Here is a 12245-nt window from a genome sequence, read left to right as displayed (position 1 = left end):
AAATTAGATCCGCAAAACTTTACCCGAGAAAGATTTCAGTTGATGTTAGATTCGTATATGTATTTAACCATAAATTACACAGACAATCTGTGATTAGAGGTGTTCAGTTACAGAGGTTGGTTGAAAATAGCCCACAACCCTAACCGCACTCTTCTACAGAGGCTCAAAAGTTAGGCTACACTAAGGTTATTTCCCCCATCTTTAACCTTTTCTTACAGCAGCTCTTCGGAATCGATAGGCCTACCTGTTGCCTATTTGAACAACATATTTGCACTTCATTTTCACCTAGTAGGCTAAAAAAGTAGTGCGTTCATGGAGTTGTAATACAACAGTTTGCTTGAGGTAAAATAGTAGGTCAATGCACTTACATTGGTCAGATGAAACGTAAATATCAAAGAGATGATGAGTCCGGACACTTTGCGGACATTCGTCCGAGTGCCCATTTTCTCCGGAGTTCGCGCTAGACCCGCACGCGCTAGAAAGAAAAAGTCGAGGTCCCGCACTCACGAACTAGTTTATAAAAGTTTCTTCTAATGCAAGGCCGCAGTTTCTTCTCTGCCCCAGTCCCGGTGGGACTTCATTCAATTTAGCAGAAATCCAAGTGCAAACAACGTATCTTTCATGGAATACCAAAACGTTGTGCAGTCTTTTAATAGTTATTCACCTCCCTCTCCCGTCTCAACTCTCTTTCCAACTCCGAAACTTCGACATACAATGCAGTACAAGACACTAGAAGTCCAGTGTAGTCGGGATGGGATCGACGAGCGCTGGCCGCAGTAAAAAACGGAATGGAATCCAGGGAGCGTGAGATGCCGCGCGAGCAGACACCACCTACTTCCGAGCAAGGGTTACTGATACGGACAAATAGGGTCAATGCAGTTTTGTTTATAAGCCTCTGTTTTGATAAATAGCTTGTCTCTTTTTTGGTCGTTTTGGCAGTTTTAAATGAAATAGCCAACCAATTCAGATATAGCCTATTATTTTCTAATCTCAAACATTCATTGAGATTCATTCATTGCATTAATTGGAAGTGGAAGAGTAGATGAGGAAACTGGTATGTTAGGGTGACGTTTAACTAGGCTACTCTTTATGATTTTCCTCGATATTGCACAGATTCACCTTTTCTGTCTTGAGGTGGACAGCAGGGGAGATAAATCCCATAGCCTACATTATATGGGTTATAGGCTATGTTAACGTTGCAGTAGCGCTCTCTGGCGACTGCATGTATTTGTAATGCAATATTACTGTTGCCTACTCCTGAGCAATGGAACTACCTCGCTAGGCTCATATGTTTCTGTGATGAGTGAAGACGTACAGAAATAGAATTACCATTAGCAGTCGGCACAGTCATCCTCAGTGAACCCACAAACATAGAACCTAAATACCAGACTGTCTCAGACAAAGTTGTGGCTCTGGATATGTTACAAAGACTTCGTTTATGACGACTTCTATTTCATAATCAAAAAGAAAAGGTCAAATCTCTAATAGGAAAGTTGGAGGGGAAGATAACAAGTGACACTGAGGTTTACACTACCAGTGCTGAAATGTGTTATGTGAAAGTAAAGCCTGATAGCCAAGGCTTCCTGGGTATTTTTTTTTTTCATAACAAACATATAATTAGAACAAACAAGCTGAGGACTGCACTCTTGAAGTTTTCGACCCTTTTCCCCAGGGAGCCGAGGACTGTAAGCCGTAGGTCAGTTGTGTAACGTCTGCGCTTCTCTCCCACTAGGCAACCCAAACAGAGCAGGGCATAAACAGGCCACCCAACCCCCCCATGCCTGCGATATTACCCGCGTGTGTCTGTAGAGAGTCTGTTTATGTGTCTAATCAGAGCCATAATTGGAATGAAGTGTGCCTGCCTCTCCTCTGAGAGAGCACGGAACAGCAGCCATTGGTTAGAGACACAGAGAGGACCACAGCAGATCTGGAGTGGTCTTCTTATCATGAGATGAGGAAGTTTAGCTTGGTTAAACTCTGAATGAATGTGACATGTGAGCATCAGTGTAAAGTCCAGAACACCTGGCTCCATGGTACACCCTTATACCCTGGCCAGTGATGACCTTAGCCTTGGCCTCAACACTATGTCAAGGCTGTAGCCATGTAGTCAACACTGGACACACACACACACACACACACACACACACACACACACACACACACACCGAATGTGCAAACATGGCGGATGAATGTTCCTGCCATTGTATGATATATGTAGTTCACAAACACATGGGGTGATATGTAATTCACAAACACATGGGGTGATATGTTTATATCTTTAAACAATAATGGCTGATAATGCTGTTTTCCTCATTTCTGTGTGGCATTCTGTCGCATGCCATTGAGAGCTGAACAAATTACAACCATAATTACAACTATAATAACATAATCTGTGCATTGGTATAGAAAATAAGTCCGGATATTGTGGTCAAAGTAGCAAATGTTCAAAAACTTGGTTGTGCAATATCAGTATGTGCTTTCTGGGTATATGCCTTTTGTGTGGCTATATACTATACCATAGTTCCATGTGATCATGTTAGTCATAGCAGCCTAGAGGGGGGAGGGGTTAGTTTGAATATTGTTTACATAAGAAAAAATATTATTACGACCTTGCTCTATGTTACAAAGAGTTTATTACTGTGATTTGCCTATCAGGATTGCCTAAACATTACAACACCAATTAACGCTATTCATGTTCATGTATAGTTGTTAGATACAAAAATGACTTAAGAATAGATTTGACATCTAAACATCAGAAGCCCTTTGTTAAACAACTGCTCTGCAACAGCTGGAAAGAGACATTTTTTCTGACAGGAAATATTTAGTTCAAATAATTTATCATGTTAATCAGGAATAAACACAGACGTGGGGACTTCCTCTCAATGCTCTTGTGCAATGCTGAAGAGACGTGTATTTATACAAGACCTAAGCTGTACGATTAGATTGATTGAGGTCTACAGCTGGATTTAGACAAATGGGGACATAAGGCCTGAGGCTTCTAAAGGACCTTCACTCATCTTCCTTATGTTATCATAACCTGCAGAACATAACATGGTTTTACTAGACTAACAAACTCTCTTTTTTGTTTTCTCTCTCTCTCTCTACCTCTACCTCTACCTCACACACACTCATGGACCACACTCAGGTGCACATACAAATATATGTATAATCACATACAGCTGGGAATGAATGGACCAACAACTTAGAGGGATATAAGCTCACTGTGTCTCAGAATTATACCCCTACAAAGATGTAGGGGTATTCATCACTCTGTGTAAACCTGTGTGCACAAATGATGAAACAATGTAATTGTAATGCTTCTTAATATGAAATTTTGAAGTATTTGGGGAGTTCATTATCTACAGGCCATAATGTAATTAAAACATCCAGAGAATCCAGATAATCTTTGCAAACAAGGGTTAGAGCTGAAAAACAATATTGGATGGCCGTGGTCTTTTGGACCTCAGATGACACTGCATCAAAACCAGACCTGTTTCTGTAAAGAAAATCATTGTATGGGCTCAGGAAAACCTCTGATAACCATTGTCTATGTGTACAGTTTGATACTAAATTAAAAAACTTAAATCTATGCGACAGCCAAAATTGTATTGAGACATGATACAGAAAATACCGTCTTATCTGGGCCTGAGCTTGTTTAAAATGGACTGAGGTAACATGGAAAAAGGTCCTGTGGTTAGACCAATCAAAATGTGCCATTCTTTTTGGAAATCATGGACTCATCTGGGCTAAAGGGCCTATCCAAGTATTCAACCTATCCAACTTGTTTTAGTGCTCAGTTCGAAACCCAACATCTATGATGGTGTGGAGGTGCATTAGTACATAGCATGGGCATCTTGCACATCTGGCAAAGCACAATCAATTCTGAATGATATAGGTTTACTGCCATCTTTTCCAGGGAAGACCTTGAATATTTCAGGAAAATAATGCCAAAATGCCAATATGTACACAGTATTTCTCCATAGATGAAGAGTCCAGGTGCTAAAATGGCCTGTCTGCAGTCCAGATTTGTCAAATTAGGTGCATCATGGAATGAAAAACATGGCTAAGAATGACCCATACTGTTGAGCAACTGAAATCCTATATCGGCCAGTAATGGGACAACAGTTAATTCCCAAAACTCTAGCAACTGGTCTCCTCAGTTCCCAAACATTTACAGAATTTTGTTAAATGAAGAGGTGAAGCAGCACAGTGGTAAACATTTCCTGTCCCAACTTGTTTTGTTGCTGGCATCAAATTCAAAATGAACCTATATTTTCCATGAAATGTCAACATTTTTATTTTCAACATTTGATATGTTGTCTATGTCCTTTTAGCTGCTATATATGGCTTTATGAGACTTGTATATTATCACATTCTGTTTTATTTGAAATTTATACAACATTCCAACTTTTTCTGATTTGTGGTTGTATTTCTTGAAATTAAAAGACAGCCATACTGTAGTGCTGTGCACTCATACACTAGCACATCTGACGGGGTAAAGCACTGTCACAACTGTCACCGTAATTATGGCCCAATATGTAAACACTGGTGTGCTTTGAGATCACAGCTGGCCTGTGCCACATATCACGCTGACATGTCGGAGTAAGAAAGACAATGCAAACAGCTGGATGTACACACAAGTCACAGTCAAGACAGTGTTTATGTCTGTGTGTGTGTATATATGTACATTTTAGAGACACAAGGCCGGGTGGGGTGACTGCTCTCTCTCTTCGCTACATGGAAATCCCTTGTATACTTAACACAGGTGTTTTCACTAATTAGCTCTATCGTCTATCTTAAAGTCAGCTGGTATGAAGAATGGTTGGAGATGTGGTAAGACAGTTGAGAGGGGCAGCACCTTTTCCTTGATTGGGTGTGGCTTCAGCTTATCATTTGAGAGGAGTGTATTCATGGGTTTCATCAGGTCCCTTTCCACAGGTGAATAAAATCAAGCACCTAGATTATGAATGGAGACTGCAAGGTGCTTGATTAATACACCTGTGGAAAGGGAGCTGATGAAATTAATACCAGTCATTTTTTAAAGATTTTGAAACATAATTGAATATACTTGTCATCCAGATTTGTCAAAAATGAATTGGTGGTTAATTACATCTTTTACTGTGGTATGACTATGACAAAATCAGAACACATTTAAGTCCAATGTATGCTAAGGCTTAATTTGCTAAAACAAAAAAAATTGAATCTCTGATGTATCATCACCAAACCCACTGTGAACGAGAAAGGTAGCAAACAGACATCTAGGCTGTAAGGGGAAAAGGATCATCACAATCAAACTCAAAACTACAATAAAACAACTCTCTGCCATCAAATCTGTCTTTGTCACTGCATGGCCATTTTCTTCAGTACCACACACCCCACAAGCAATAAGGATGTTTTCCATGTGTCTTCCATGTTTCTTTTGGAGCAAAACTCCAAAACCTGTCAGACAGCACTCTCTGCTGTTAGCAAGAGGTCAATCAAGTCATGGAGATCCCTGTAAATTCCACAGAGTCTTAACCAATAACCACAGCCTGTTACAACATACAACCAAAAGTAGATTATACTTTATAAGCAGATTTGTTAGCACAACAATTGGCCAAGAATTATGAGAAAATGCATAATGATGGAAATAATTGCAAGGACATTTACAAAATAGTCCAGACAAGGAATGTGGCAAATTGCTTGTACATCAGTGGATCATTAAACACAAGCAGTATCAAAGACCCCTCTCAAACAAACATAATTCTGGTTTTAGAATAGCATAAAGAGAAACACACAAGGAAAAAGGAAAACAACAAAATTTATGCTTTTACTCCCATCAACCTTTTTGTCTTTCACAGTTTGATATGATCCAAGTGTTATAGTTTATATTTGTCAGTGAAATTAATCAGTTATCCTGGATGAAGGGGTTGCGTCACCATGGGATTACACAGTGTGAAGGGCGGTCTTAGGAGAATGCACTCAGCATTTTGTGCCTTCGAGCACTGGGGAAGCACAACACATCGCCTCCTGTGCTGGACAGCATTTCCTACCATGTCCTCTGCTTCCACAAGAGTATTGTCCTTCGCCCAGAATTTTTGGCCCCTTTGGTTAGCCTCAACACTGCCTGCAACCACTAGGAATGTGCCATCGCTTGTCCGTCCACTGCATAAACTGAACACCAGCTCTCGCAGCCTAACAACTGTATGCTCTCTGAGGTAAGATCTTCAAAATACACGCTAAACAACATATTTCTTCATCTGTATTTACATACATATGTATACATATTTAGGAGGCTGATTTGTCCAATTAAGCTTTTAATTGACTAACAAGAATATACATGCATGTCATATAGATGTGAAATTAAGTTCAAATCACCTGTTAACTGTTTTCCCATCATATCCTCAAGATATCTCAAAGTGTTTTTTTTTAATTAGTCACAAAGTTGCAGCTTTTGGTTTTTAATAGGATTATTAGGATATCTTTTCCTACAAGGACATTGTGTGTGTGATTAGGTTTTACTCTAAGTCTATTCATTCACCAGTGTATGTGTGTGTGTGTGTGTGTGTGTGTGTGTGTGTGTGTGTGTGTGAGAGAGAGAGAGAGCTTTTGCAACACCCCCCCCCCCCCCCCACACACACACACACACACACACACACACACACACACAATAGTTTAGAAGCTGAAAAGTGATTTAGAGTTTTAATCTACTGTGTAGCTGAATCCTCCCGTGTCAGCACAAGTTCCACTGCCAAACTGAGCAATGGCATGGTTATTAACATAATATTCAGTGACCCAAGACACCTGACCAACACAATGTTAGTGGCTATTTGAACAGGCATCTGTTCATATACACATCTTGCAATTGCTAAACAGAATGTGAGCTTTTCAGCTAAGAAGAACGTCGACAAGCTGACAAGAATGCTGACCAGTTTTCACTCAATCACACTAAATGGCCTCAGTTTTCATCGTACATACCAAGCTGATTATCCACAACAAAGTTGTGTTCTGAATGTTCTGAAAGAAACACACAGCTAGTGGCGGTAATCCTTTCTTCTATGACACAGGATCTAACACAGGACAAATTTCACAAATTCTCTGAGGAACATTGTTCAACAATCTGAATGCACACTGCCTGGCTGCTCTAGCTGTTGGCTGCAGGAACTCGAGCTAGGTAGCACCGATTTGTTTTCTTACCTACAGTACTCGGTGACCTTGAGAAACAGAGATCTATGTGAAAAATGGCCAGAATTCTCCTTTAATACATGGGGGCGCCCCAACATGGGAATGTATATATACTTTTTTTAATTCTATCTGATTAAAGCACTGATTTGGATCTAGAGTGAAGGTTTAGTATTTTTATATGGTTGGCATGTTTGTGTGTTTCTGCAGGTCTGAACAGAAAATAAACATTACATTTGTATACCGTGATGGAGAAAGGGTTGAAGTCCAAGGTCGTGATGGAGACACACTTCTAAATGTTGTTGTTGATCACAAACTGAACATCGAAGGTTTTGGTATGTGTGTCTCCCCGACCCATACCCCACCTCCTTTCTCTATCTCTCTCTCACACAACACACACACACACACATAAAATCCTCTTCACAAGATCATAAACTCTGTGTGTGTGTGTGTGTGTGTGTGTGTGTGTGTGTGTGTGTGTCTATGTATGTGTGAACATACATACAAATAGGTGCATGTGAGGGAACACTGGCCTGCTCCACATGTCATGTCATCCTTGACGAATCCAACTACAATAAGCTGGGCATTGTCTCAGACGAGGAGATGGACCTACTGGACCTGGCCTTTGGACTCACAGAAACGTGAGTGAGAAGCAAACATGTAACAGCCATAGCATCTTACATTACCATTGACTACTTCAATGTGTGTAGGTTTTTGGCTAATTTTATATCCTGATAGGACCAACATATGCCTGTACGTGCAATGTATAGATTTTTGTACATATAAAACAGTATAAACTTGATTTCCTATAGATATAACACTATTCTGCTTGGGTTATTGATTCATTTAAAAAAATAAAATAAACATTATCTATGGTTGTGTTCTATGCTAGGTCTCGTCTGGGTTGCCAGATCTGCCTGTCTAATCACCTGCATGGGATGGTGGTGCGTGTTCCTGATAGCGTGAATGATATTCGGCAGACAGATGGTGCTGGCCCCTCCTCCTGAAACTCTCACCTGACCTATGACCTCAGAGATTATGTCATAATAACTCAGCACCTAGCAAAAACTTTACAGTTAAACACAGCTGTTGTTTCAGGATTAGATGTTGACAGACATATCAAAATACTAGTTTATGTTAATGAATTAATTTAACCTCTGCTTTTCATAAATATATTAGCACTGTATCAAAACATCTGTTTGGAGTAGTTTTTGTCCAGACATACATGCAATCTATCAACTGAACAGGACCAACTGGGCTCAAGCACGAAGGCATTATAGACCTGGAGAGAGTGAGGAAGTAAATGGTGTCTGACAGGTGATCACTTCCTGGTCCGTATAATCAAGATCTCTTTCAAATACATACTTTCTCATTCTGCATGAATGAAGAGAAACCAGAAGATCATTAGTCTGTGTTACTTGATCAACAACTTGGACAGTGCTTATCACAGAACATGAAAGAATTCCTGTTGCTGTATGATTAGCATTGCAGCCATGAACTGAATTACACATCCTCAAATAAATAGGGCGTTTTGATGTGTCCGACACAGATTGTTTTACTGTTGCATCCTGTGTGCATAAACTCTTATGCCTCTGATGGGCTTCTATGACATAATTTGTTGTGCACCACAGGCCAACAATACTTTTCCTTTCAGGCAAATTAAAACCCACAATTTTAATCTGTGAGATAAGAGTGATTGTTATAAAAAAACATTTCCTCACACATTGATCATACAGACAAATACTGACCAAAACAGGACTTGCGGCCTTACACAGATGTAAACAGCATTTAATGACAATTTGTAAAACAGGACTTGCGGCCTCACACAGATGTAAACAGCATTTAATGTCAATTTGTAAAATCTAACATGAAAGCCTCTGTAGCTACTGTCTCAGCGTTATTCACTATGCTCAACTCAACTCATAATCTGGGGATAATATTCTTAGCGCAACACTAAGGCATATGTATGGTAGGAATGTATAAGGTATACAGTAGAGTACTCAGTAATTAGTCATAATAACCTCATTTAGGAGACAAGAACACGTGCATACTTTCTAAACTTGCAGACTTGCAGTATAGAAAGTGGGCCTATACCAGTGGTCCACAAACTTTTTTTTTCCGAGGGCCAGCTCACTATGCCTGGCTCTAAGAGAGGGCCAGAGACTCGGGGTATATCAGTAACCATAAATAGCTTAGTGCTGTGAACAGCAGTCTACCTTAGTTGAATATTCCATTACATTTAATCATAGGCTATTGCAATTTAAAACCATTGTTAGCTGTGTTTATTTTGCCATCATGCCATATCAGTGTAAAATGTAGCTCAAATTAAATATTCAAAATCTGTGAACTCTGAACTCTGTGTCTTTGCATACACAGCTCAAATTGTGAACAAGCAATATCCATACAAATAATTTAAAGTTCTCAAACTATGAGAGTTTTATGAAGTGCTGGCAAAAACATCTGAAATGACCACTTTCACTCACCTGATGAGAACTTTGTGAATTGTGAATTTGTATGAACATTTGAACGAGTGGATAAAAAATAGAAATAATTATCCCAGAAAGTCCCAGAAATATGACTTGAATAGAAGTTAGTTAGTTATTAGCAATTAATTGATAAACTTTTAGAATACTTTGAGCACTGATGCAGTCAGCATAGGCCTCTTACATTGTTTGCAAGTAGCTAAATGGTTAAATATCTGACAGAAAGAGAGTGCAGAGGTGAGATCTGTTGAGTGCAGAAACTTACAGAGAATTGCCAGGTAAACACCTGACAAAAATCCTCTCTTCAGCCATCACTTACTGTATGTGAAAGTTGTAGAATACATTGGAATTATAAAATACTAATTGAAAAAAGGATTGGTCATTATTTCTGAGAAATGACGCACTGTCTTCTCTCTCCACCATTCTCCTGTAGAATTTCATCAGTGCTCTTTTTAAGTTGAACTAGGGTAGGCCCCTAGTGCTTAACTACTACAAATTATTGTTAATTACATTGTATACAAGGCCGTATCATTTTCTATCTTATGTGATCATGTAAACAATATTCAAACCAAAACAATTGCACCCTAGACTAAGCTAGTCCATGGGCCAGGACCGGTATCACCTGAGGTGGCAAAATCTACCAATGATTTTTGTAATCCTCCATGCCTGAGGGACATTATTTGGTATGATAACCCTCTCTAAGTGGTAGCTTAGTTGTATTTTTCCTAGCTTTTATATCTGCACACAGTAAATTATACAATACAAGCCTATGTACAGATATGGGTGCCTCAAAGTCTGGAGGAAGGTGGGACATGTCTTAATCCATGTTATATCACATCTAGATGACATAGGCTTGTAGAAAATATAACATTTAGATGGATGATTTAGTTTTTCATTAATGATGCAGGCTAAATTAAATAAAATGTACACATTTTCGCCTATATAATACATTAATATATACATGCAAAAGGATGGAAAAGAGTGGATCAAGACCAAACTCATGTTTTGTGACATCTAGAGAGTATGGGCTTTTAGAAAATATATGGATTAAATGGCTTTGATAGAGACCATAATGTCTTGGCTGCAAAAATGGCTCAATTTTAGGCTACATGAATATAAATATTTAGGCATTATTTTGGACAGTAACCTGACTTTCAAGCAACATGTTAAAAAGGTGAGTAGGATCACAAACTTTACACTTACAAATTTTAGACATCTTAGAAATTATATGTCAACAGAGGCTGCAAAAACGTACATGTTACCTCTTATAATGTCACATATTAATACTGTCTACCAACATGGGCCACTGCAAACTCCATGACATTAAAGTCAATAATATCTTTATATAAACAAGCTGTCAAGATTTTAGATAAAAAAAACAAGATATTTTCATCACTGTCCAATACTTAACAAATATAGGCTTCTAAGTTCGAACAATCTTGTTATGTTTAAAAATGGTTGTCTTGTATATAAAATCCGACACAGCTCAGTGGTCCCCAAACTATGGCAAGCCACCTCCTTTTGGGTGGCCCCCCAAAACATGTCCGTGGTATATAGCATCTGCCAGGCATGGGAGTACGACCATAGACATAATATACATAGACGCCGCATCGACCGCTACTCCTTACTAGCGCTGACGAGATTTGGAGCCGCCATCTTGGACCGGTCATCCACTCCACTCAGTGTAATCTGTTTGGCCTGTGAGATGAGCTGTCAGCGCACTTAATTAATCATATCTCACTGAATACCGAACAGATTCTCACTCGGTTTTTTTTGCTGCAAAGGTCATACATGTAGCTATGATACAGGACACATGATTTAGCGTATTTTAATATTCATAGTGGGTTTAACAGTAATAGAATATTCTGATATATGATATAAAGTGACCTGACGTCCGATATCAAAACTGGGAACATAATCCATGTTTGACAGCATAGACAAAACTAGTTTGATACAAGTTTAATGAGTTAAATATAGTTCACAGTTGACAGAAAAGTTCCATCAACAGCATTATTCACAGAAAGGTTCTATAAACATTTAAGTGAGATCAGTGCCATTCAGACATCTGAGGGGTATTCCAAGTCGGCCTATGTGGTTTAGTGACAAACTTGGGTAAATTGACAGAATAAGTTGTAAACCTTCCAGTAGAAAAGCTGTATACAGGAAACATGGTTGTGTGTATTTTAATATTCATAAGTGGGCTTAATAGTAATAGAATATTCTCATATATGATATATTATAAAGTGATGACATCCAATATAAACACTGGGAACATAACTAATCCAGGTTTGACAGCATAGACAGAAACTGGTTTGATACAAGTTTTAATGGGTTAAATTGACAGAAAAAATCCATTAACATTTTCAGTTCAGTGCCATCAAAAATAAAGTTTGATGAACAGACAGTGGTGTGGCATAAGTAAAGGAAATGGAGTAACTGGGTTCAATATCAACAGCATTTGTTAGACAAGTTCCATAAATATTGTAAAGTGCAAGTTTGTAGGTTTGTTTCTGATCCTTAAAAAACAGACATTGGTTTGGCATAGTAAGTGTAACTTCATCAATTCAAGACAAAAAGGTGACTTGTCACTTGTACAGTGTC

The 12245-nt window shown here is 38.8% G+C and overlaps 2 protein-coding genes across 13 annotated transcripts in view; one reads left to right on the top strand and one right to left on the bottom strand.

Annotated features, from left to right (window-relative positions):
- hspg2 (heparan sulfate proteoglycan 2) overlaps positions 1–786 on the bottom strand; it is a 99035-nt gene extending 98249 nt beyond the window's left edge. For all 12 annotated transcript variants that reach the window (XM_042097895.1, XM_042097903.1, XM_042097900.1 and 9 more), the window contains exon 1: positions 369–786. In XM_042097895.1, coding sequence (XP_041953829.1) covers positions 369–443 — 75 coding nt within the window. In that variant the 5' untranslated portion in view covers positions 444–786. The remainder of the gene's footprint in view (positions 1–368) is intronic.
- Positions 787–5990: 5204 nt separating this feature from the next.
- LOC121713652 (adrenodoxin-like) lies at positions 5991–8753 on the top strand. Its single transcript, XM_042098445.1, has 4 exons — positions 5991–6197; positions 7372–7496; positions 7673–7802; positions 8054–8753. The coding sequence occupies exons 1-4, from the start codon at positions 6034–6036 to the stop codon at positions 8166–8168; spliced, it is 534 nt and encodes a 177-aa protein (XP_041954379.1). The 5' UTR covers positions 5991–6033; the 3' UTR covers positions 8169–8753.
- Positions 8754–12245: the final 3492 nt, after the last annotated feature.

This window comes from Alosa sapidissima, chromosome 7, assembly GCF_018492685.1.
Source record: "Alosa sapidissima isolate fAloSap1 chromosome 7, fAloSap1.pri, whole genome shotgun sequence".
In the NCBI taxonomy this organism is placed as follows: domain Eukaryota; kingdom Metazoa; phylum Chordata; class Actinopteri; order Clupeiformes; family Clupeidae; genus Alosa; species Alosa sapidissima.
The sequence above is the reverse complement of the archived record's forward strand: the minus strand, read 5'-3'. Positions and strand labels throughout refer to the sequence as shown.

What these genes read in the sequence shown, in the direction of transcription:
- LOC121713652 (XM_042098445.1), top strand. Translation starts at nt 6,034, where the DNA reads ATGTCCTCTGCTTCCACAAGAGTATTGTCCTTCGCCCAGAATTTTTGG. An exon ending in ACAACTGTATGCTCTCTGAG is followed by an intron (nt 6,198 to 7,371) that starts GTAAGATCTTCA and finishes GTGTTTCTGCAG; the next exon opens with GTCTGAACAGAAAATAAACA. An exon ending in ACTGAACATCGAAGGTTTTG is followed by an intron (nt 7,497 to 7,672) that starts GTATGTGTGTCT and finishes ACATACAAATAG; the next exon opens with GTGCATGTGAGGGAACACTG.